The following is a 24,514-nucleotide window of genomic DNA, read 5'->3' as shown; positions in this document are numbered from 1 at the left end:
TTGCAGGAGTTTACGTGTGTGTGTGCGCGCACACGTGCACACGTGCATGCAAAACATATCCTGGATACAAGCCCTCTGTCATAAAAATATTTTCTTTTCTCCAAGCCAGTGGCTTGTCTTTTCATTTTCATAATAGTATCTTTTAAAGAGCAAAAGTTTGGATTTTTGATGAAGTCTAATTTATCAGTTTTTCCTTTTATGATTGTTTTTTGTCTCCTGTCTAAGAAAACTTTGCATAGACCAAGGTCACAAAGGTTTTCCCCCATGTTTTATTTATATATAGTTTTAGTTTTAGCTTTTAGCTTTTAGGTCTACAGCCCATGTCAAGTTCATTTTTCTGTGTGGTCTAAGTAAGGCGTATAAGTTTCCTGTGGCTGCTGTAACAAAGTTCCACAAACTGAGTAGAGTAGCTAAAACAATACACATTTCTTCTCACCTTTTTTTTTTTTTTTTTTTTTTTTTTGCGGTACGCGGGCCTCTCACTGTTGTGGCCTCTCCCACCGTGGAGCACAGGCTCCGGACGCGCAGGCCCAGCGGCCATGGCTCACGGGCCCAGCCGCTCCGCGGCATGTGGGATCCTCCCGGACCGGGGCACGAACCCGTGTCCCCTGCATCGGCAGGCGGACTCTCAACCACTGCGCCACCAGGGGAGCCTTCTTCTCACCTTTTAAGACGATAAAAATATTCTGGGAGTAGATAGAGGTGATGGTTGCACAACATTGCGGATATACTCAATGCCACTGAAATGTGCATTTTTAAATGGCTAATGGTTATTTTTATGTTATGTGAATTTTTCCTCAGCTGAAAAAATTTGAAAATAAAAAACAAAATCCCACAGTTAGAGACCACATGTGCCATCTCAGGTTGCATATGTCCCCCACCCCTTGAGGAGTGACAGTGCACTGTGCTCGAAGCCTGGGAGCCAGGACTCTCACCTGGCGGTGGTGCTGCAAAATGGGAGGGGCCGGGGGCGGGGGAGTCTGCCACCGTCTGGAAAATTAATTATGCCTTCCCTGGCCGTCCAGTGGTTAGGACTTGGCACTTCCACTTCCGGGGCACGGGTTCCATCCCTGGCTGGGGAACTAAGATCCCGCAGGCTGCACGGCACGGCCAAAAAGTTTTAAAAAGATTTAAAACGGAGGAGGCTCTGTATGCACAGATCTGGTGAGACACGTAGGCTACCGGGGGACGTATTGTTAAGCAATAAACGCGAGTGCTTTGTTGGGGCAACTGGACCCGGAGGGTGAAGAGCTGGCCCCCGCCCCTCCCGCTCATTCTGGGCACTGCCTCTCTGACCTTTCCTCCCTTCCTCGCCTTCCCCTCTCTCCTTCCCTCCCTTCCACCCCACTCACCTCCAGCCTGCCTTCCTGTGCCGACACACCTGCTCCCCTCACCGCCTAGCCCACCCCCACCCCCCGCAAACACTAGTCCCCAGAAGCCTTGGTGAGCACTCACTGGCCTCGGTGACCTCGTGTAGTTCTAGAGCATCAGATAATAGCTGTCCCGGCAGCCCCCAACTTTCCTCTGCGGCCCCCGGACCTCTCCCCTACACTCCACACTCACATGAGTTCAAGGTCCCGAGGAGAGGGCCCCCAGCACGACGGTGCCCTTCCTGGCAGGAGTGCTGGCCTGCACTGGCCTCCAGGCAGGAAGTACGGAGCCCAAGACTGCCAAGCAGAAAGCTGGCCCTTTCTCAGCCCTTTCTTAGGATAAGGGGCTCCTCCCTTGGGCCCCACCAACCATGGTGTCTTTTCCATCCCTCCAACGGCCACAGGGAAGGGGGTCTCCTCCCCTGACCGCCTCCCTGCCCCCTTGACCCTGACCCCAGACGTCTCCCTTCTTCCCAGCAACTTAGGGCTGTTTCCCTGACAGGACCCAAGATTGGGCCTCAAGGGGCTTGTTTTCCAGAAGCTGCCGGGCCAAAGGCGGCTCCCTCAAATCATGCAGTCTTCTGGCGGCTTCTCAAAGGGGGCAAGAGGGCGTTGGCGCAGGCCAGAGGATCCCCCCGCAGGGTTCCCGGAACCCAACAGAAAGCCCCATCGATTTCCTCAGAGTTGTTCCCCACATCCAGGACTTAGGGTCAGGCCTGGCCACCCCTCCCTGCTGTGCCCCAGGTGCCCAGGCCTATTCTACCCTCCTCCCTCCTCCAAGTGACCCTGGATGGCCCCGCCCCAGACACAGGGTAAGGAAGCCCAAGTGACAGCTCCTAGCTGCCAGATGGGCCTCCCCAGGCCACGGCTGAACAGGACAGAGGGCCCTGCCACAGAGGAGGGCACAAGAGCCTGTGTACCCAGCAAAGCCCGCCACCAGCGTCAGATCTGCACACTGGCCAGGGAGGTGGGGCCGGACCCAGAGCGGAGACGCTCTCTGCCGGCTGGGGTCTGTCCCCTGTCCCCTCTGCCAGGTCTCAGGCAAGGGGAATAAGGGGGGAGCAGGGGTGGCGAGCTTACCTTCCTCAGCCTCCTGGAGCTGGGCCCAGGGGAACCAGGGGAGCTGCCCGCCAAGGCGGGGCAGGAAGCAGGGAGCACACATCCCCAAGACAAGTTCCCCCCTTCGGGCCGTGACAGCGACCAGCCCCAGGGCAGCCTGAACAGAGCTGGCCGTGGGTGGGGTGGGCACGCAGGGAGTACAGGGCGTCCACAGTGGCCTTCCCGTGTCCAGTCTGGGGAGAGATGCTGTGACAGGGATACAGGGTGGCTGGGAGCCACAGGACAGCCGTGTCCCTTATGGAACGGGCAGCTAGGAGACACAAAGGAGCCCAAAGTCCTAGGCGGGAAGCATGGGGAGGAACGCCCTTCCTACCCACGTAGGTGCCGCAGTGGGGACGAGCTGGGCCTGCTGAGGCCCCAGTGGATCCCAAATATCCCTCCCACCCTCCCACCCTCCCACCTCTGCCAAACACACGCTTTCTTGCAAGACACAGAGAGCAGAGATATTGTATAATTCCATTTATGTGAAACTTCCAGAACAGGCAAATCCATACAGACAGAAAGTAAACCAGGGGATGCGAGGGGCTGGGGGCAGCTGCTAATGGACGTGGGGTCTCCTTTCGGGGTGATTCACAACACTAGGTGAACGTTATGCTATGTGAATTTTAGCTCAATAAAAAAAGTCTTTAGAATAAAACGCACAACAGGTGCTCTAGCTCTGACGTGTGTATCTCTGTCATAAAAGAAAAAGGCGGTAAACACAGCACCAGGGGCAGGGGCTGAGCAGGCCCCGTCACGTCTCGGGAGCAGGGAGCCGGGCGCCTGGAATCCTGGGGCCGCAGGGAGGGCGCCGCAGGGAGCCGGAGGGGCTGGGGCTGCGCTGCTTCCACATCACCGGATCTGGTGCAGGACGAGGGGACAGAGAAGGAAAGGCGAGCTGAGCAGGGCCAGGCGGGCCTCCCGCCGGGCAGCCAGGCCAGCCCGCGCCCAGTGCTCGAGGGCTTCTGTACCGTGTACTTGTCCCACTTCTTCTCAGGGTCGTAGGGCTCCCAGCGGCTGGCGGGGAAGATGTGCTTGTTCTTCTCGTACCAGCTCCGCAGCACCACCTTGCCCGCGTGCGACTGAGGACGGGAGAAGGGCCGGGCGCTGCGGCTCAGGGCTCGGGGCCACGTGGCTGGACCCCTCCTACCCGCGCAGTGCCCCTGCCCACCGTACCTCATCCTTCTCCACGGTGGCATCACTGAGCAGCCGCACGTCATCGTGAACGTCGAAATTGAAGAGGGGCCCTGCAGGGACAAGGAGACAAGAGGCCAGGCCCCATCAGCTGCCGCCCCGTGACACGGGCAAGTGACCGGGGGGGCGGGGCCAGGCGCACTCACCGCTCTTCCCTCGTGCCTTGGTGACGATGAAGTCATAGAAGCTGTGGTGCTACGAGCAGAGGGCAGGAAGGCGACGGCAGGTGAGCCACCTCGGCCGCCTGCAAGCCGGGTTCCAGCCCTGCCCACCCGAGCCGAAGACCCAGGGCACGCGGGGCCCCCCTCGAAGCCCCCAGGTGTGCCACGGCCCGAGACCCTCCCCGCAGCCCCCAGAGAAGGGACTCACGTGGGGTATGATTAGGTCCTCCTTGATGTACATGAGCTGCTCTACCCCTGCCGACCTGAGGGAGGAAGGACCAGATAGCAGGTGGCCAAGGACATCGGGGCACCAGAGCCAGGAGGCAGAGGCCCGCGATGCTGGAAGGGGGATGGGTAAGGGGGCACGGCGCCCGGCGTGCCGCGAGCAGCAGCTGCCACCTGGGGTCCCGAGCGCCAGGGCTGAGGCTGCAGACTCCGGTGCACCCTGGAGTCTGTGCACCCGCGCAGCCCCACCTGAGCTCGCTGAAGTCTTTGCGCAGGATCTCGAGGGCCTTCTGCAGGAACTGCTGCATCGTGTTGCCCTTTTTCATCTGTGTGAGTGACCCAAGAAGAGGCAAGAGGGAAACCGTGCGGGGAAACCAACCGAGGAGTTGGGAAGGGAGGACGGAAGCCCGGAACCCTCCTCCCTGCTCCCCCCGAACCCCCAGGGGCCACCCATACCAAGGGATTGACAGCTCCTTCCCACCGAGGCCAAAGGAGGCTGGGCCCGAGGGGCGAGGGGCATGGGGCCCGGGGCGCAGGCCCCGCAGCGTCACCTTGACTGTACGCCGGTGCCCAGAGCCATCCCAGTAGCTGAAGGTGATCTCGATCTCCTCGCCTACAAAACAGAATTGCCCCTTGGCCTCCAGACCCCGGTGTCCCCACTCCCTGCCAGCTCCCTGGGGCTCGGGGCGCTGTCCAGAGCAGCGCTGGCAGGAGCGCGGGTGCGGCTCCCAGCCCCGGGCCACGCACATCCCGCTCCGGGAGCCTCACTCTTGATCTTCTCCTGCTTGGCTTCCCACTCCTGCCGCAGCTCCTCCCGGAGCCGATTCTCCTCCTCCTGGAAGAGAAAGAGGCAAAGGAGGGAGGCCCAGGGCTGCCCAGGGGGCACGCAGGGCCCCACTTCCTGAGCAAAAGCCTCTGCCAGGGCCGGGGGCAGGCCGCCTTTACCTCTCGGTCTCGGTCAGGCAAGAAGCTTGTGTCCACATCTGGGTTCTTCCCCAGTTTCCTCTTCTTTGTGGTGATCTCTGGAGCAAAAGGAAACACAAGAGTCAGTGGCACGATGGCCCTTGCCTCCGGGGCACCCCAGACCTTTGTCACCCAGGCCTCAGCTCAAACGCAACCTCCCTGGAGGCTTCTTGGACTGTCCTGGCCGGGACGCACAGCCCTCTTCACAGCACCTATGGAAACCTTTATGAGAGGCGCCCTTGCCAAGGGGCCTTCACCTTGGTCTCCACCGCCAGCAGCTGAGCAGGAGGCTGGTACCAAATTGTTGCCCCATCAGCTGTGACCTGGAGTGCCTCGGGGGACTTAAGGCCTCAGTGCCGGTGCCAGAGGGAGAGAAGGTCCTTTGCACCAGAGGGGCAGGACATCCACATCTGACGTCTCATCCACTCTTCACGACAGCCTCAAAAGGTTACGACATTCCTTTTTACCAGGAGACGAAGCTGAAGCCCAAAGTCCTATGGTTGCTACTATCAGAACCCGCGGGGAGGAGGGAAGGAGAGGCCCCACTTGGGCTCAGGCCAGGCCTGACACCTTGGACTCTGCAACTCACTTTCCCCAATTAGGGCACAAATGAACGAGAACAGTGATTCTTTAACTTGCTGGTCTCGGCACCCTGGACGGTCTTACAAGTCACCAAGGACCCCAGAGAGCTCTTGTCCCTGGGAGTTGTAACCATTGACAGTCACCAAATCGAAAACTAAATCTGGGAAGTGCCAAAGACTCGAGAACATGAAAGCGTGCATTCTATCAGCTGTCGGAGGGAGGACGGCATACCATGTCACGTGACCTCTGGAAAAATCCACTGCACGCTCACGAAAGAACAAGAGTGCAAAAGGCCAAGAACGTCTTAGCACAATTATGAAAATGGTTTTGACCTCGCAGACCTCTCGAAAGGGTCTCGGAGACCCCCAGGGGTCCCTGGAGCACTCTTTGAGAACCGCCGACCTAGAAGACAAGCCCATACTCCAGGGCAGAGGTTCCAGCGCCTGGACAAGTTACAAAAATTCCACGCCAGCTACCCATGGCCGGGCCCCGGAAACCAAACCTCCAGGGGGAGGGAAGCACCCACAAAGCCCCAGTGACACACAGTGAGGCTGAAAGCCTCCCCCCAGACCCGTGCTGTCCCAAAGGTGGCCTCTGCCGTACAGATGGGCAGCTCACACCAAACACAACTGACCTGCCCGTGGGAACATTTTAGATACCAAATATTACTAGTTACTGTTACTCAACAGTAGTGAGACTACCCCAGGGGCTTCCCCCCGGGGGGCGGGCAGGCTCTTCCCCCTGACAGCACTGGCCGCTCCCCTCAAAGCTGTCCCAGTGCCATCCCCTGCCTTGGTTCCCCAACACTGATCCCAGGCCACCACATGCTGGCCATCACGCTTTCTAACCCAGACCAGGCCTGTGCTGCATCCTCCCCGGTCCTCAAATGTGTCCACTTCTGCCCGCTCTGCTTCTAGGTACACTCATCTCTTGACTCTACGTGCTTCTCCACCCGCCTCTCTCTGGGTGCTAATGAGATTCCCCTCACCCTGAAGGCCCAACTCAGTTTTCCCCCCTCCCTTGGCCCCAGCGAGACACACGCTTCCCCGTGTGTCTCCCACCAGGACAGGGACGGCACCCAGCTTCTGTCCGTCTGCCTCGGCCCCGGCCCGGCCGTGAGCAGGTGCCCAGCACACAGGGGCCCCATGGTGACCTCAGCCTTCCCGAGTCGTTCCTGTGGCCCCTTGTTCCCTTGGGCAAGGCCTGCACTGTCCAGTGAGCAGCCGCTTAGTTTCTGCGGTTGGGTCAATTTATACTGAAATTATTCAAACAGAATTAAGTTTGGTGCCCAGCCACACGAGCCCCACACAGCTGCCCAGGGACCGCACAGCTGGTTCCCACTCAATCGGCCGCCAAAAGCGAGCCCCCCCACTCAACTTTGCCACGGTGAAGACTTGGCCCTTTCCCTCCTGCCCCAACTTGTGAGGTCCGGGACCCCGAATGCGGCGGGCAGTCAAGGCTGTTGGCAGAGGCGCTTCTTCACTTGCGAGCTGGACGCCAGGACAGAGCTCTGCCAGCGGGACCTGCCCCCACCTTCCCTCTCCAGCTCGTCATCGTCCATGGTCGCCTCCTCCTCCTCGTCGCCCGCCTCGTCCTCTTCCTCCAGGGTGAAGGACAGGCTGGAGATCTTCCGCTTGGCCTCCTTCTTGCGCTCCTTCTCTCGCAGCTTCTCCAGCTTCCTGCCGAGGCATGGGTGGCCGTCATGCATGTTCCCACCCCCGAGGCCCCTTCCCCGACCCAGAGCCACCTGTGTGCTCAGTGCGGGTCCCACTCCGCGCAGGCCCAGAGGAGTCCTGCTGGCCCGGGGCACTTCAAGTTCACGGGCAGGCAGGGATCTGATGATGAAAAAGGGTCCCCCCTCCCCTTCCACGTGCAGGACCAGCCTGACCCGCCCCCAAGCACGAGCTCCATCCAGAGGGGAAGGCCGCTGGCTGGGAGGAGACGACCCACAGCTGCAGCTCCTTCGACTGCTCCTTCTTGGCCAGCTGCTTCTCCCGCTCCTTCACCAGGGCCTCCTGCTTAGCCTTCATGTCGTTCAGGGTCACAAGACCTGCGAGGTGAGGAGACGCGGGGGCAAGAGGCGGTCACCCAGAGTCAGCCATGCAGCCGACCTCAGCCCGGGAGTGGGGACACAAGCGCTTTGCTCACCCACGGTGCTGGACTTGAGCTCCGCCTCCACGGCGTCATAGTGCGCAGAGAACTTCTTGTCAATGTTGGATTTCATTATGTTCTCCTGTCCGGGAGGGAAAGCAGCAGTGAGGGCCACCTGCCACCCCACCATGCAAGTGGGGACCTGGGTTCTAGTCCCAGGTGTGTCCCTAGACTCACTATGATGTGACCTTGGGAAAGACATGTCCCCTTCCCTTGACTGGTGGAAGGTTCCACGGGGCTGTGAGAGGCTCTTCCAGTGCCGAGGGAACCAAGTGGGGTTGTTTCCCCGTGCCATCTGTGCTGCTCCGGCCCCTCCACAGGTCCCACTGGGAACCAGAGCTCACTCAGTGGTTGGTGTTCTTCACGCCCAGCTCTTAAGCTGAAGCTCTGGAGACCCAAGGCAAGGAGTGCCAGGAGGGAGCAGAGAGTGGCTGGCGGCCTGGTCCCTCACCGAGCAATGCTGCTCCCTCCTGGCACCAGATGTTGCCAACAGCTTCCCACGAGGCCTCCTCACTCCAGCCCAGTCCCATCCCACTTGGTATCAAGTAGGTCCCTCTCTGGCCAGCAGCCTCCACAGGAGGTGGCCAGCAGAGAAATGTACCTCCGTCCCGCCACTGAGTTCGCACTGAGACAGTGGGGCTGGGGCACAAGTGTAAACCGAGGCAGCACCGGGCCTCAGCATGCAGCCACTTCCTTGGGCCCGGCTGCCACGGTACCTAAGGCCTGCCCTCCCCTTGCGCCGAGTCCCTGCTCTTCCACCGACTCTCCCCCAAAGGCCTAAGTGGAGGGCTCCTTCCTTCCTGACGGCCCACGGCCACTGGCCACTCACTGAAGCCCTTAGTGAACCGCGAGCACCCCAGACCTTCCTGCCTGCCTCTGTCCCATGAAAAGGGCTCCAGAATGAGTCCGGTGGATTGGCTGGGGCCCACCCTTCCTGATATCCATTGGATCTGGGCCTGACTCTCAGGGCTGAAGGGCCAGAGAAAGAATGCTCTGTGCCCTCGAGGATCGCCCCAATGCCAGAAATGTAACCATTGAGTGCGGCTCCTTTGGAGGCTTGTCACAGCCCACCTCCTCTCAGCCTTCTGCGCCCATTTTACAGATGAACAGACTGTCGCCCGCTCATTTCCGCCCCTTGCTAGAGATCGGCGAGCAAGGGTCCCACCCCCACTCGCCGCCCGCGCTCTGCTCCCGCTCCCCGGGGCCCCGCGCGACCCCGGGCTGCGGGACCAGAGCGCGGGCGGCGGGCCACGCGCATGCGCCGAGGCGCCCCGGCCCGGCCCGCACCTCCGCGATTCTCTGCTTCATCTGCTCCATCTGCTCGCGCTGCTTCTCCCGCTTCTTCATCAGGTGCATGGCGCGGCCCGCCTCGCTCGCGGCACCCTTGTACTGAGCCATGGCGGCGGCGACAGCGACAGCGGCCCGGCCGAGTCTCACGGGCTGCAACGGCTGTGGAGGCGGCCGTGCAGTCAACTGACCCCAGCGCCGTGACGTCGCTACCGGGGAACTCGCTGCCACCGCGCCCCGCCCCCGGCACGTGACTGCGTGCCGCCCAGCTCCGCCCCGCTAGCGGCCCCGCCCCGCCGGCCGCCGGAAGCTGGACGCCGCGGTCCCTCTCTTTATAGGTTCCCCATCAGTTCCTCAACAATAACCGCCGGTACGAGGCTGGGCTCCCAGTCCTGCTTCACCCTGTTGACCCCAAGGCTGGGCCTCCGGGCCCCTCACTTCCTCGATGTTGATCTCAGTCTAAGGGCAGATCCCCATCCCCTCGCTGCCTCCCTGCCTGAGGGCGTCCTGGTTCCCCCTGCTTCCTTGGCTTTGACTCCCCTCCCAAGACTGGGCCCCAGCCCCGCGTTTCCCCAGGCCATGAGGCTGGGCCTGCGCGTCTGCTTCCTCCACCTCAGCCCCCACCCCAGGCCAGACCCCTCTCCCTCGATTCCTCTCACATTGACCCCTTGGGCAGGGTGATGTGACCTGTTTCCTTCCTGATGGAGTCACCTCTTAACAGCCATCAGGAGCAAAGCAAAGCCCCACGCAGTCCCAAGCCTGGGTAGGAAAGCAGGACAGCCCAGGGAGCCAAGGCCCCGCCCCAGAGGCAGCTTTGGGGAAATAAAACGAACGGATCTGGGCTCAGGTTTCAACACAGTTTTATTGGGAGGTTTTGTTTTCTGTGAAATACACTAGAGGTTGGGGAAGGGGACACATTCACTTTGCAAGATAAGGGTTTCCCACCACTAAGGGGAAGGAATAGGGCAGGGCACACGGGGTTTGGATCCATTTTCCCACCTCCTTCTGCTTTGCTCACATGTCTTTTCTCTCTCAGCAAGTACCAGCAGACACAAAGACAAGAAACAAAAACCAAATCAACCTCCAATGGGGCCACACCCAAGCCCTCTTCCTTCCCAGGCTGCACCAGGGTCGCCAGGGTTAGGAAGGCCAGGCCAGGGTAGCTGCTCCACAGCCCCAGGCCGCACCGTGAGGCTGCAGGGCACAGTGCTCCCTTCTCACACAGGGTGGGCCGAAGTTAATAAATTAGAATAAATTACGGGGGTGGGGTAGGGAAAGGACTGCAACTTTGTGCTGGGAGGGCCCCTTCTCTCCAACACACAAGAGCTGGTGGGGGGAGGCAGGGGGCATCTCCAAAGGCCACTAGAGCAGGGGTAAGAGCAGTGGGGGCAGAAGTCAGCTTTTCCTCCACGTTCCTCCCGAACAGAGCAGAAGAATTAGGGGTGGGGGGAGAGACACACACAAGGAGAGGAACCCCCTTCTCCCAGGATAAGGAAGGGCCAAGAAAGAGGATACTAACCAACCCCCCCCCCCGCCCCCCGTCTCCCAAACCATCACTAAGGTTAAGGATTTGGTCAGTGAATCAATGAGGTGGATGACAGGAATGTGGTGGGGGAAGCAGAAGATGCTGGAAACGGGGGTGCCCAGCCACGCCCATCTCCCCAGCCCTTGAGGAGAACAGGCTCAGGTTGGGGCAGAGGGCACCAGGGGCTGGGGCCGGGGTCGGCAATCACTGGTCAGCTTCTCCGAAGACATCGTTCTGTTTGCGCTTCATGTTCTCAAAGTCAAAAGCGGAGCCTGCCATGCGCTTGTAGATGTCTTTGATGTCGTTGCAGGTTGTCTCAAAGTGTGTAGTGGCATCGTAGGAGCAGGAACAGAACACCTGGAAACAGCCAGCGCCCGGGGCCCGAGGTGAGCTGGGCAGGGGCCCTGGGCGGGCAGCCAGGAGCCGGGGCCGGGACAGGCTGCTTACCTGGCTCTCAGAACCATCGTCGATGGGCTCGTACAAGTCACTGATGGCCACAAACCTGACGGGCAGACGGAAGGGACGAGACAGGTCTCACAACCAGCCTTGCCCTCCCTGATGCCCACCCTCCGGCTCCTTGGCTCCCTTCCCCCCCCAGCTTCCGCCCCAGCCCCCCAGCCCCTCACTTCTGGTCAATGGGCTCCAGCAGCTCCAGGGCCGGCTCAACCTCCTTTTCGGGCTCTGCGGTCTCCACCGTGGTGCTGGCGATGGCAATGTACTTGCCCTGCGCGGCCACGTTGTGTGCGTAGGAGATCATGCACACGTAGATGTCTGTCCACAGGAAGGGCTCGGCTAACACGGGCACGTGGGGGGCCAAGCTCAATTTTGGCCCGCCCACCCTCCCCAGCCCTGCAGAGCGGGCAGCATCCAAGCTGCCACCCTCACGGAGGAGAAGAGGCCAAGCCAGCCAATGCCTTGGACCTCAGGTCATGGGGACTGCAGCGTGGGTCCCTGTTCTCCCACGGAGGGATCTGGCAGGGAGCCAGCCCCCAGGCTGAGGGGAAAGGCATGAGCCACACCGGAGAGAACACGTGACTTCCTCCGGTCCTACCTGACTTCCTGTTGACCTGGTTCTGGGGGATGATGATCTGGCAGGAGTTGGCATCATTGGTGTTCTTGATGGGGTGGCTGAGGACACAGATGATACGGATAACCTGGCCAGCCTTCCGCACGCGGTCTGGGACGTAGCTGGGGTCACAGATCAGCTGCTTGCAGCGGGCCACCTGTGAAAACACCAAAAGGCCTCGTCCCTATCTAATCACACCCCTCGGGGTTTCAGGGCCTGGACTCACGACGAGGGCTGGCAGCTCCGGCAGGCAGGACACTCCCACAACGTGCAGCTTCCTCCTGCGCCTCGGGGAGGGGGCCCTGATACGCAGACGGCTGCCAACAGGATCGGCTACGTAGTCTTCTTCTGGAGCCCCGGTCCCCAGCCCGAGGCCCTCAGAGCCGAGCAGCAGCAGACCCAGCAGAGCCAGGGTCACTGGGAAGAGCACCTCTAAGGAGGGGGCGAACCCCGCCCAGACCGGCGTGCCTGCGCGGTGGGGACGGCTCACCTCTCCCTCGGACTTCACGCCCACCACCTTGCCGTTCTCCATGATGATGTCATCCACGGGTTTGTTCAGCATGTAGGTCCCCCCGTAGATGGCACTCAACCTGTGGTGGGGAGAGTGATGGTGAGGGCGCCCTCCCAGGACAAACGGGGACCAGTGATACTGCGCCACCCGCCCCTACCAGCACGAGGGTGCAGAGAAGGCGGCCCCAGGCAGGCAGAGCTCAGGAGACCTGGCGGCCCTTCCCAACTCTGTCACAGCCACACACTCAGGACTGAACCTGGAGTGGTCCTTCCTCTCCAGGAGCTTATCGCCAGAATGTTCGGCGAAGGGCTAGCGTGAGGGTGGCTCCTCACGGAAATGTTCTGGGAAACAGAACGAAGGGCTCTGGAGAATCCGACTCGAGGTTTCCAGGCCCCGTGCCCAGTCCTAGCGCTGCCTGACTCAGGCCAGGAGCCAAGCAAGCCCCCATGTGTGGTTCTTCAACTCTGCACGTCAATACCCCACTGTGGCGTCACCACCCAAGGATGGTGTGAAATGAACTAGGACCACAGTGGGAAAGTACAAAATGCTGTGGAGGTACCCAAGGGGGCCATTTCCATCGTTGGCCTCAGTCCTTCTTGGGACCGCCAACCGACCGAAGCCACGCCCTTACCTTGCAAAGCCCTGGGGCAGCTCGCCGAGGCCATAGAGTGGGTACAGATACGGGCTCTTGCCATACCGGGCCAGGGACTCGCTGTACAACTTGATGCGGTTGATGGTCTCAAGACAGGGCTGGTCCAGGTAGCTGGGGGGATGGGTTCAGAAGAGGCTCCAACAGCAGGACCCCCAGTTCACCCCACCCAGGCACCAGGCCAGCCTTCCCACCACCCTCAATGGCCTGGGGAAGCCCACGGGTCAACTGTAGGGAAGGGACAGAAAAGGCGACAGGCAGGCGAGCACGAGGCTGAGTACGAGAGGCGTGGGCCGAGAGAACAGCAGGCAGGAGCAGGTAGGGCAGGGTGAGGGCCGGATGAGGGGTGGTCTGCCATGCCAGTTTCCCCTCACTCATCGGTGCGGTAGAGCGCCAGGGCATGGCCAGTGAAGTCGATGACATCCTGGCCCAAGTCAAACTTCCGGTAGACGTCACGCATGCTGGTGTTCTGGGGGTCAACGCCCTCGAAGGTCTTGGCGTCATTCTCATCAAAGTTTGCCACAAACACCAGAAACTTCCGGAAGCGCCGTTTCTCAAACATGCCCATCAGATCTGCGCGGGCAACGTGAAAACAACCGTTGCACCGCAGACAATGAAACTCTCCATCCCACCAAGCAGGCGGAGCAAGCGCGCACCCCGGCTCCCAGCTGACCCCCACGTGACCTCAGATGAACCCCCTCTGTGCTTCTTGGCCTCAGCTTCCCCATATGTACGAAGAGTGAGTCGGGCTGGACGGCTCTGAGGGCCCTCCCGGCTCCAACGCTTGGGGACGTTTCACTAATCGGGTGGAGCCCCTGTCAAAACCTGGAGTCTGTCAAGGACTCCACATCCCTTCCGCACGCGGACTCCCCTCCTGGCAACCAGTGGGAGGCATGGCCCAGGGCACAGAGGGATGACAGAGCAAGGGGCTTCTGGTACGGTGTGAGGAACGTGACCTTGGGCAAGGGGCGCCCTGCTCTGGACAGCGGCCCCGCCCCACGATTCCCTGGCTCAGGGGACCCGCACTCACTAGAAGCCAAGGCTTCAGTCTCGGTGGATGGTACTTTGTAGATCTTGCCCCCCTTGTAGACAAAGCTGCCCTCCACCACCTTGAAGTCCAGATAGCGTGTCACCTCTGTATACAGTAGCATCTTCACCAGCTGTCCTGCGGGGTGGTGTGGGCAAGGCAACAGAGTCAGCGTGGCTCACTCCAGAAGCTCTACCTGGTCTGGCTGCCCTTCTCTGGAGTCTGACCCTCCTCTGGTCATCCCAATCACCCCCCATAATCCCTCCTTCATCTCCCTCACCGTTGGCCATGAGGAATTTGGGGATCAAGTCAACGTTCCAGTCTCGGCCCCGGCCCATCGTCTCAGGGGGCCCCTCCAGCAATTGAAAACGCTTATACAGCTGCAGGCGGAAGAGAGAGACCGAGATGCGCCTCAAGGACGCCCCCTCCCGCCCCCACCCCCCGCCCAGAAAACCTGGGGAGCTGCTTCGTTCCGCACCCCACACGAGAGGTTAACAAGGGATGGGCCTGGGCCCCAAGCACCCTACCTCCTCCAGGGGGGTGATGGAGGAGCTCTCGCCCCCATAGTAGGGGTTCCGGTCCATATGCAGCACCTTCTTCCCATTCACGGACATGATACCCGACAGGATACATTCCTGGGCGAGGGGCGATGTTCACTGCACTCCTACCTGCCCACATTCCCACCAGCAGCCCTGATGTATTCCCCACCCCAACCCTGAGAGGAGAGCAAAGCTGGAAGGACTGTGCCCCAACGGACAGCTCCTTCCATCCGTGGCTGGTCGCCTTGCCTAAAATTGGGGGTGGTGCTTTATTTGACCACGGCTTCCTTTCGTATCATAACCTTGCTAGGCAAAAAGGTGAACAAGGAAGAGAGTATCCAGCAGACACACGCAGGGTCTTCCAGCAACCCAGATACCAAGAAAGTCATCTACCTACGTAGAGCCCCACAGAAAAGCAGATAAAACACAATGAACCACAGGGAAGACCTAGCTGCACAGCCAAAGGGACCCAAAAGGGAAGCGAAAAAAGGCTTAGTTAGCATGGTACTGAAATCCCAGGCCCCACCCTGGGCTGCTCTTTCCTCAGAGAGGAGCTCCTGACCGTGAGCCTTCCCAGCCACGGGAGGAGCTTCTGCACCCGACTGAAGGGGATGCATCTCTTAAGGCAGCAGTCCGAGGGGGTTTGGGGGAGGGTAAACACCCTCACCAGTCACTGTCATCAGCCCAAGGACAAAGGCTGCAAATACGACTCAGCCTGAGGTCTCCACGGGAAACCGGGGTGGGGTAACGGGAATGTGGTCACTGCCCCCACTGCTGCTCCTTCTGGAACATTCCATGGGTCCCCGGGCCCCATAAGAACCCGGGGAGGCGGGATGAGGGCCCATCCTGGCCAGGTCCCCCGACCTGACCGGCGGTCCTTGTACTACTACATCCCCACCAGAATTAGCGCAAGATGGTAGGTGATGCTGGGCTGGCCTTGGGTGGGGGCCGGGTGGGCGGGGTCAGGGAGCAACGGGAGACATCGGGGCGAGCGGGGGTGCGTTTTCCGGCCCTGCCGGCCGGAATAGGGAGGACGGGAGGGGCCAGGGGTCGGGGCCCGGGGAGTTGGGGGGGGGCGGCCAGAAGAGGGGCCGCTTCTTGGAGATGGGCCAAGACAGTGGGTAGAAGCAACATCGAGGGGGGATGGGCATGGGGCTGTCTCTTCGGGGACACGAACGCCGGGGGCGGCAGCGCCGCGATGGCAATGATGGGAGGATGGGGCCGAGGGCTGCAGCATCCCGGAGAGGAGAGGGCGAGGCGGAGCCCCGGGCGCCAGAGGCCGCACTTACGGTGAGGCCGGTCCCCAGCACGATCACATCATATTCCTCGTCCATGGTCAGGCCTCGGTGTCAGCGCCCGTCGGCTCCTCCTCCTCCTCCTCCTTCACCACCACCGCCGTCGCCGTCGCCGCCGCCGCCGCCGCCTCCGCCGCCGCCGCCTCCTCCGCCGCACTGGACCAAAGATGGCGGCGCTTCGGCCGTAGCCCGACCCCTCCGCCGCGTCAAAGAGTCCCGGCCCCTCCCCGCCCCCGCCGCGCCGACCGGGGCCACCGCCTCCCCGGGTTGTCTCCCGTGAAGGTTGCTGGGGTCCGGGCCCCAGCACCAGCGCGGCTCTGCGGGCAGCGCCCGCTCGCCAACGGCCCTGAGGGGAGAGCGGGCGGGGCGGGACGGGCGGGGCGGGCGGGGCGGCTCGGAAGCCGGTGCTGAGGTCCGCGAGGGATCCGTGCGCGGGAGCCGCACGCGCCCCGCCCCCCGGGAAGCTCAGCGCGGCCCCGCGGGTTGGGTGCGCGCCGCTGCGGCAGCCCGAGGCGGCCCCCTAGGGACGTAGGGGCGGCCATTGTCGCGGCCGTCTCCACCCCCTTCCCGGGCGCTGACCGCCCCCGCCCTCCTTTAGTCGGTTAGGGACGCAGCTTGCTAACAACCCTCCCGGCCTCCCCTGGCCGCCGGAAAAGCAGCCCGGAGGACGGACCCGTGCGAGACCTTCCCGCCTCCCTCTTGGTCGCGCTAGGCTACGGGTACATTCGCACGCCTCCTCCGGCAGCCCTCGGCCAAGCGCATCCTCCCTTGTGCCCAGCGCAGAAATGAGTAACAAGAGGCCCAAGCATGGCGACCCGTCTTTATTTTATTAGGAAGGAAACCACGAGCACCCCAGGCTCCTGCCAGGCACCCAGAGATCACACCCAGCCCCCCTGCCATGGAGGTCCCTTCCTTCTCAAGCCAAAAAAAAAAACCCAGTGCACTGCTTATCCTTAGCACAACATCACCAAAAAACAATAACACCAGCCAAGCAGGACAGACAGTTAAATAGTACTTCCACACCCCCCAAACTCAGGGAACTTCCAGCTCCTGGCTGCTACAAGGAGCCCCACAGAGCCTGGGGAGGGAGCAGTGGCTACACTAAAGCACTTATAAACAGCAAAGGGCGAAGGTGGAGAAATGAGAATAAATAAGGAGAAAGGGGGAGGAGGACGGGCCCTAGAACTCACGGCCCCTTCCTTCACAATGGCCAAGCCTGGGAAATTTGCCTACTGTCTACGCAGAATACATACACCTTGGTGATAGAGGTGGGGAGTGGGCAGCCCAGGGAAGACCCTCAGCAGGTTGAACAGAGGGCCAGACAGGCTAAGAGGAGCCAGGAGTCATGCTACCGTAGGCAGAGGGGAAGCCCTCCCGTCCAGCATGCCTCTGGTGGGAATGCGACGACCTGGACACCAGCACGCCCTCACCCCCCCGCAGACGCAGGGTCACACGATCTGCGTCAGAGCTATGGTGGGGCCCTTGTGGTCGTCAAAGCGGTCCATGGTCTTGAGGCTGAGGATCATGTGCAGGCCGTAGGTGAAGATGAAGAGCATGAACAGGGAGGTGAGCAGCCCCATCCAGATGCCCGGGGAGAAGAAACCTGCACAGTCACTGGCGTAGGAGAACTGCTCACCCGTCACGTTGAAGGCCTGGATCTGCAGGACAGAAAGCACCGAGTGGCCCCACACAGGGAGGCCCAGTAAGGGCGTGGGAGCACCAAGGCGACAGGACTCTCCCTCACCAAGGCGACAGGACATTCCCAAGCCCTAACCCCAACCCAAAGCACACTGAGACTCTTCAGGCCTCTGCTCCCCCAACCCCTCCCAGTACTGGGCTACCTCCAACCTGGGCTCCCCACCTCCAGGCGCGGTCCCTCCCCCTTCCTACCTGGAAGTCCTGAAAAGTCATCTGCCAGAGAGAGGGTTGTGTGCCGGGCACGAGGAGATTGCCATTCTTGTTCAGACTGCTGACGTACTCGCAGTGGAAGGAATAGATGCTGGGCCCCGTGACCTGGGAGGCATTGAAGTAGGCGACGGAGCCATTGCTGTGGATTTCAAGGCGCTCCAGGGTAAACCAGTGTCGGGCAGACACCGGGTAGAAGCGGTTAGCCAGAATGAACCTGGGGGAGGCCGTGGAGGTGTCAGGCAGCTGGAGAGGCCGGAGCCACATGAGCCCACCCGCACCTGCCTCTCGGACTCACCTGAATGTCACTGTGGTACCAAAGAGCTGTTCGTAGGTCAGCACAAGCCTGCAGAGTCAGAGGAAGAGGTGAGTTTTCAGGTTCTGGGATGGCCTTGAGCATCTTAGAGCAAGTTCCTCAGGTATCCTTCTACCTAAGCTGTACGGGGTCCTCACAGCCACCTGAAGAGGCAGTGCCTCCCACTTGACAGATAGGAAAACTGAGGCCCCATCACACCCTAAGTCAGGAACCAGCCAGCACACAGGTTCCCCACCTCCAGCTGAGAGCTCCTCCCTCTGGTTCCCCTGAACCCATGGCCACTCCTTCAGCTCCCCCTGGGGATTGCGGAGGCTGCCCAAGGGGGAAGTAGCAGGACCCAAGGTATTAACCACCGAGGTCGGGCCGAGGACGAGAAGGCGTGAGGAGGCAGAGCTCTGAGCAACGCCCACTCAGGAGCCCTCCGCCAGCCTCCCCCCCCGCCACAATGCCACCTGCATCCCCACGGCGGACAGCCCCCAACACATACCCCCTCAGTGGCATGTACTTCGCCCTTACCTGGCAACGGACTCGTTCCAGAAGGAGCCGGTCAGGTTGAGGCGGTCTTCATCCCCAAAGGTGAGGGAGGTCAGGTCCTTCCAGTGGTCCCTATATGCCACCGAGAAGTTCTGGGCCCAGAACAGGATCCGGGGGGCAGTGTCGTTGTAACTCACAGGGGAAAAGACCATAGGCGATGCCGACTGTCTTTGCAGCAGCTGGCGACCCAGACCCCCAGCCACCAAGGCTACATCGCGGGCCACCTGCAGAAAGAGCCCACAAGCCTTCTCTCAACAGCCCTGGTTCTCTCAGCAGGCCCTGAACCAAGCGGCCTGCCCTTGCGGTCCCCGCTGGGCACTCTCTCCACCATCTCAAGTCCCACCAGTCACGCTCATACTCAAAGCTTCCTTTGGGAAGCCTTCCCCTGGTGGCCCCTAAGCCTTTGTGATGTTTCTCGTCTCTGCACCTTAGGAACACTTGGACTTACTGTCCGAATACGCCAGCCAGTAAGGCTGTTGGGATGAGATGGGCAGCGGCCGCCTGGAAGGAGGAAGCAGGACTTCACGGCTCATCCACGCCCCCCACCCCGACATCTGCCTGGAGGAGAAGCCGGCCCCCCTCCAGGCCCCTGGCCACACATCCCGGAGCCCTGGGCAAGGGCACGTACCCTAGGAGGGCGGACTGCCGTGAGGGCCGCCGTGTACGGAACGTCTTCCGACTTGAGCACGCTCAGCACCTGCCCGATGACCTCATCTGAGGAGCAACGGGGGGGCGGGGGGGGGCAGAGAAGCAAGTCACAGGCAGCCGCTCGCGGCCACGCTTGCCACTGCCCGTGAGAACCCGCCCGACTGTCACACGGCAGGGGCAAGGCTGGGGCCTTCCATGCACCCTCTCGGAGGCTTCTCTTGACGGTGCTCAGCGGGATCGCCGTGTTGAGCTGGGGAGCGCCGGATGTCTGCCCTGTGCGGTCCCCGTACGCCGGCAACCGGCACGTCCTCTGGTGGGACGCCGAGACCCTCGCAGAGCCGGGTCCCAGCAACCTTCACTGGTGTTCGCCGTTTCCAGCAGCCACTTCTCATCATCGCCCAGCCCCAGCCTCCCCCCGGCCACCGTGGCCCCAATCACTGAATCCCTAATGCCACATCCTAACTCACTGGAGGGAGGAAAGACAGACAGACACAGAAAACTCCAACTCTACACCCGGAAAGTGTCCAGTGACCTTGCCAGGAGGAATGACTGTCCTTTACAGCCAAAGGAAGACCAGTCCTTGGAACTGTTTTTTGAAACGTTGCTGGTATATTCAAGCCCAAACCCGAGGATTCAGGCCGCCTGAGTGGAAACTGGCTCCAGGCTGCACACGGAAGGCCCCCGGACATCCAACAGCTCTGCCAGGCTGGGCCCAGCCAGAGAGGGCCGAGGCCTGGGGACCGGCGGGGCCCTGCTCAGCTGGCCAGTTGCCGCCAAGAAGCAGGCGGGCCACCCTGGGAGGGCAGAGGGGCTGAGGAGCGCAGGCCAGCTCCTTGCGGCCAAGGGTGGGATGAGGACAGAAACCGTGCACCGCCCCGACCCCACTCACCATTGCCTGTGAGCACTTCCTTCGGTGCCATCAGACCCGAGCTGGGGAAGAGACAGAACATTAGAGACGCCCAAATCCAAATGGCCTCCGCTGCCCTGGGCCGCCGTCCTTGCCTGGTAGCCCCGCCACCTAGCACACTCGAGCTGCGGGCCCACTCCCACCACTGGTACCTTTGCTCACCTCACAGCCCTGCCTGGAATCCCCCGGCCCTCCTCCCCCAGCTTCGGAGTCCGGCTCGAGTCCCTGCCACCTGCTCCGTGTACGGTCCCCGCTAGGCGGGCCGGCTCCCCGCCAGCAAGGCCCACGTCTGCCTTGTCTCAGGAGGCCCGACAGGCTGAGGTCCTTCCCGCCTCTTCTGGCCGCACAGGCACCTTCTGGGAGGGCCTCAAGCTGCTAACAGGAGGACTGTTCGGGGCCTGGGCCCTGAGGCTAGAGGCCGGGCCGTACCTGGCTGTGTAGGGCAGGCGGATGAGCAGCAGGGCTGGGAGGCTGGCGTTGAGCTTCAGCTCCCGGAGGGTGGCCAAGTCCACGTGCAGGGGGCTGGCCCCGAGCTTCTCCTGCAGGTAAGTGGTCAGAGTGCTGACCGCGTACCAGTCGACGGCAGGAAGCACCAGAGAGGAGGGGGCCAGGTCCAGGGCATTCTGGGGACAGAGCAGCAGGCGAGAGGATGAGTTAGCAAGGGGCCAGTGGACCCGGGCCAGCCTCCCAGACCTCTCTGGAAAGCCACGCCCACACCCACACCGGCTCTCATTCCAGGTGACAAAGAAAACACGCCACACCCCTGGCCCTGACACTAAGGCCTTTCTACCTTCAGCCAGCATCTCTGGCTCCTGAGGGGACAGTTCTTACTGTGCTGGGAGAGGGGGCGCAGGATGGCCTCCAGGGCCTGCAGCTGGGAGAGGACCCTTACCTCCAGGTTAGAGAAGGCACTGTCCTGCTTGTTTCCAAACACGCCACCATACGCTGTGAAGTCCTCGATGCTCAGCTAGTAGGGAAGCAGGGAGATGGCCTCAGAACGCTGGGCTAGGGCCAGGGCAGGGGGCAGACACCTTCCCTGTGCGTTTGCAGGGCCAGCAGAATCTCATTCAGAGTCAAATTTGATCTGGTCCGAAGAGTGAGCAACGGTGTATTTTAGGGGTGGGGTGGGGCGGTGGAAGGTTCTGTTTTCTCCAGCACCCTCTTGGCAGGGTGAGGGAACAAGGAAGGTGGTCATGGGGTTGGAAGGAAGTCTGTGGGCAGCTGATTCATGGTAACCTCGGGAGTAAGAGTCAGCCACCCCCCGCGAGCAGACGGGAGGAGCTGCGGAGGGAAGAGGGAAGCTGTGGGGAGGAGCTGGGGGGCAGCCAGGAGCACTGGTTGCACGCCCCCCAGGGCAGAAGTCAGAGACAAGGAGAGCCTGCGCGCCAGCTGCGACAGGTAGAGCTGCGTCCGTCCGGTCTGGATGGGACCCTTTGCAAAGGAGGGGGAGAAGTGCCCCTCCCTGCCTGGTTTTGGTGGAAGGGGAGAGAGAGGTGAGGATCTCAGGACATGCTGGAGAAAGCACTGAAGTCTTCTGAGCTCTCTGGGCCACAGTAACCCCAACCCCATCCCTTTTCCTCTGCAACCTAGAGATGTCCTTCAGCTTCTGCCCCTCCATCCCAACTCCCAGCTTCCTCTGGCTTTTCCCGGTTAGGCCCAGAGGAGATCTTAATCAGCTTCCCTAACCTCATCCTGTTTAGTATACATACTTGCGGCCTCCTCTCCCTTCTGGACAGGAATGTTGACCCTGTCTGGCCACCTAAGCTCTCATTCTGAAAGCCCAGGAACCACCGCTGTGTCCTCATGGCACTCCCTGCTCGAAATCACCCAAGGCTTCCTGCCACATTTAGAACTGCGACCAACGTCTTCCCCCCTTGTCTCCCGGTTCCTTGGCTGACCATCTCCTACCCCTTTCTCTCGCTCACTATACTCCAGCCACACCAGCTCTTCCACGGGCTCACCAGGAGCGCTCCTTGCCCAGGGCCTTTGCACCTGCCGTTACCTCTGTCAGGAATGCCCTTCCCCTACGGCCACACGGCTCCATCCCTCCCTCCACTTAGGTCTCTGCTCAGATATCACCTCCACAGTGAGCGCTTGCCTGGTCACCCTTACCTTAAACGGCATTGCCAGTTACTCTGTCCCCTTAGTCTGCTTCCTTCTTCTCTAAGGACTACAGAACTGACATTATATCATACACCAACTTAGCATTTACCTGTCACCCTCACGACAATGTCAGCATCTCCGGGGGGGCTTGGGTTATTCTGCTCACTGCTGTGTCCCCAACACTTAGTACCTGGTACACAGTAGGCAGAGTCCATATTTGACAAATGAATGAATTGAAGGAATGCCATAAGACAGGGTGGGGATGCCAGCTACACGTTTCACACGGACTGTGAGAAATGTTCCTCACAGCCCTCTGATGTCAGTGGTGTCTTCATTTTACAGATGCGGAAAGGGGCATTTGCAGAGTATTTCACATGTCCAAAGGCCAGTAAGTAGTAGAACTAGAACTGAGTTCCAGTCTGACTACATTATTTACCACCTCCTGGAAAGACTACAGGCCAGCACAGCCACCACCACCTGCCCACAGAACGACAGAGCAAGACCAAAAGGGGAATGAGCCATACAGGCCATCAATGAGGAACCGACAAGCAGAAGCTCGATAACCTCCCAAACGACAACCCTACGCTGCCCTAGAACCTTCTTGTGGTCTACGTGCCTGCTTTAGGAGCAGAAGGACCCAGATGGGAGGGTAAACAGTGTGCTGGATATGAGCACAAACCTGGGGTGGAGGGGTGTCCCACAGACTCAGGCTGGAACCAGCTGTGGCTTGCACAAGCCACACAACTTCAGCCAATCGTTCTCTGGCAGTAAAACCGAGATAATGACGTCAGCCCAGCACAGTGCGAATGAAGCACTCAGTGAGTGATCATTCTTCCATTCTCTCGAATCACGACTCTGCCACCCATTAGCTGTGTGACCTTGGGCAAGTCATTTGCCATCCTTGGCATCACTCTTCTGATCTGTAAACAGGGTGCATCATCCCCACCATGATCAGATAAGGGTCTGGCACTCACTGGGCATCTGGCCTCTGACCCTTTATTTCCCCCAATCAAGTGGGTGCCATTTCAAGGCCCTCACCATTCCCACTGAACGTTCTCCTACATGCCTTCCCAAGGGAGGAACCACACCTCCCTAGAGTTGGGACAAGGTCACTGAAGCGTCCCTTGAGGAATGGGCCTCAGTGTCCTGGGGCGGGGGGAGGGGGGGGCTGCCTGCCTCCTGATGACCGAGGGAGAGAGGGCTGTGGCAGGCGCACCTTGTCCTGAAGGAAAAGCAGCACGTTGCGGGGGCCCAGCTCCAGGGCGGGGTCTAAGTAGGTAGAGAGCTGCATGTCGCTGGTGATATGGCCCTCGTGGGTGTCGGCCGCAGGAGCCCAGAGGTCTCTGGCAGGGGACAGAAGACGTGCTGTCAAGCGGAAGCTCACGGCTTGAGATCGGAAACCCACGGGCTCCCAGCTTGATGCGTGGGGCCCAGAGCTTAGACCCAGCCCACTCGCTATGGAGCCGCCGAGCAACGGACAGTCCCCCTCTGGGCCCCGCCGCCCCTCGCCAAGGACAGCCCCGGAGTCGGGCGAGGGCACCTCAGCCGACGCGGCGCGCAGCGCAGCCCGCCCCGGCCCGCCCCGCTCACCGGTCACTCGACCACAGCACCAGCGGCACCTGCTGCTCCGACGCCACCGCCACCGCCGCCGCCGCCACCATCACCAGCGGCAGCCATGGCATCTGCCAGAGCGCCAGGGACCGCCGCATCCCCGCCCGCACTCGACCCACCGCCGTCGCCGCCATCAAAACCTCTCGGCCTCCACTGCCAGGACCCACCGCGGCCGCCGCAGATCAGGTGACCGTCGCCCCCGCCCGAGCTCCGCCTCGAGCCGCCATTGGCCCGGGCGCAAGACCGCTTTCCAGACCCTCAGGTTATTGGACGAAGTGGATGTCACTCACAGCCGCTCCTTTTCACTGGTTGGCTGTACGTGTCTCCAGGCGCGCAAGCTCCAAGTAGGAAAGGGGGCGGAACCGAGCTCCGCCGGCTCCCACAGCCTCCTGCCCCTCTGCGGACGCCGCGGGTTCCAACCCTGCAGAAGGAGCGGGGCGGAGCGGGCTCCGCTGGTTCCCACACGCACAGCTTCTCCTTTCCCTGTTTTAATCTTCTTAGTGCTTAAAGTAGCAAGAGTGGTTTCTTTTTCCTGCAGATGGACCCTCCTTTATACAGGTAGGGAGAGAAGAGGACGCCCTGGATAGCGTCCAGAGGAACGCCAGCAATTACTATGGGCAGGGAGGAGGATCCAGAAGAGAGATCGGAGAAGGAGCATCAAAGAGGAGGGGGAAACCCAGGGAAGTTTCAAGCACACCATGGTTAACAACGTCATTCTCGACTGCTGCCAGGAAGCAGGTAGGATGAGGACAGAAAACTTTCTTGTACTTATCAACACCAGTTTGGTGAGAGCGATGTCAGTGTGAGGAAGTGGAGACACGGTATAGATTGTCCTTTCTCGAAGTTA

The 24,514-nt window shown here is 61.0% G+C and overlaps 4 protein-coding genes across 8 annotated transcripts in view; all 4 read right to left on the bottom strand.

The window, feature by feature from the left end:
- Nucleotides 1-12,046, bottom strand: part of PLXNA3 (plexin A3) — a 31,609-nt gene extending 19,563 nt beyond the window's left edge. The window contains exon 1 of the mRNA XM_032618821.1: nucleotides 12,041-12,046. The gene's annotated coding sequence lies outside the window, so the exon portion shown is untranslated. The remainder of the gene's footprint in view (nucleotides 1-12,040) is intronic.
- FAM50A (family with sequence similarity 50 member A) lies at nucleotides 2,934-9,242 on the bottom strand. Of its 4 annotated transcripts, none has more exons than XM_032618830.1 (13): nucleotides 9,032-9,242; nucleotides 7,742-7,826; nucleotides 7,544-7,643; nucleotides 7,127-7,272; nucleotides 4,994-5,070; nucleotides 4,817-4,883; nucleotides 4,600-4,661; nucleotides 4,298-4,374; nucleotides 4,032-4,086; nucleotides 3,809-3,857; nucleotides 3,645-3,715; nucleotides 3,440-3,550; nucleotides 2,934-3,329 (listed from the first exon to the last, which is right to left on the bottom strand). In XM_032618830.1, exons 1-13 carry the CDS (start codon nucleotides 9,140-9,142, stop codon nucleotides 3,321-3,323), a joined length of 1,020 nt encoding a protein of 339 aa, XP_032474721.1. In that variant the 5' UTR covers nucleotides 9,143-9,242; the 3' UTR covers nucleotides 2,934-3,320. The 4 variants fall into 4 exon arrangements, with proteins under 4 accessions (XP_032474721.1, XP_032474718.1, XP_032474719.1 ...); XM_032618829.1 differs by having other exon boundaries at nucleotides 3,186-3,329; nucleotides 4,796-4,883; XM_032618827.1 differs by having other exon boundaries at nucleotides 4,298-4,661; nucleotides 4,796-4,883.
- On the bottom strand, nucleotides 9,875-15,816 carry GDI1 (GDP dissociation inhibitor 1). 2 transcript variants are annotated; one of them, XM_032618825.1, is made up of 11 exons: nucleotides 15,638-15,816; nucleotides 14,337-14,444; nucleotides 14,090-14,189; nucleotides 13,813-13,947; nucleotides 13,157-13,355; nucleotides 12,765-12,896; nucleotides 12,113-12,212; nucleotides 11,608-11,779; nucleotides 11,183-11,348; nucleotides 11,004-11,058; nucleotides 9,875-10,913 (listed from the first exon to the last, which is right to left on the bottom strand). In XM_032618825.1, exons 1-11 carry the CDS (start codon nucleotides 15,680-15,682, stop codon nucleotides 10,761-10,763), a joined length of 1,365 nt encoding a protein of 454 aa, XP_032474716.1. In that variant the 5' UTR covers nucleotides 15,683-15,816; the 3' UTR covers nucleotides 9,875-10,760. The 2 variants fall into 2 exon arrangements, with proteins under 2 accessions (XP_032474716.1, XP_032474717.1); XM_032618826.1 differs by having other exon boundaries at nucleotides 11,183-11,327; nucleotides 15,638-15,806.
- A 632-nt stretch (nucleotides 15,817-16,448) lies between these two features.
- ATP6AP1 (ATPase H+ transporting accessory protein 1) lies at nucleotides 16,449-23,849 on the bottom strand. The gene is made up of 10 exons (XM_032620242.1): nucleotides 23,647-23,849; nucleotides 23,273-23,399; nucleotides 20,846-20,920; nucleotides 20,383-20,576; nucleotides 19,936-19,976; nucleotides 19,027-19,112; nucleotides 18,381-18,622; nucleotides 17,847-17,894; nucleotides 17,534-17,765; nucleotides 16,449-17,301 (listed from the first exon to the last, which is right to left on the bottom strand). The coding sequence occupies exons 1-10, from the start codon at nucleotides 23,799-23,801 to the stop codon at nucleotides 17,092-17,094; spliced, it is 1,410 nt and encodes a 469-aa protein (XP_032476133.1). The 5' UTR covers nucleotides 23,802-23,849; the 3' UTR covers nucleotides 16,449-17,091.
- Nucleotides 23,850-24,514: the final 665 nt, after the last annotated feature.

The sequence above is a fragment of the Phocoena sinus genome, chromosome X (genome assembly GCF_008692025.1).
Source record: "Phocoena sinus isolate mPhoSin1 chromosome X, mPhoSin1.pri, whole genome shotgun sequence".
NCBI classification, from domain to species: Eukaryota; Metazoa; Chordata; class Mammalia; order Artiodactyla; family Phocoenidae; genus Phocoena; species Phocoena sinus.
This window is presented reverse-complemented; position numbering and strand designations above follow the sequence as displayed.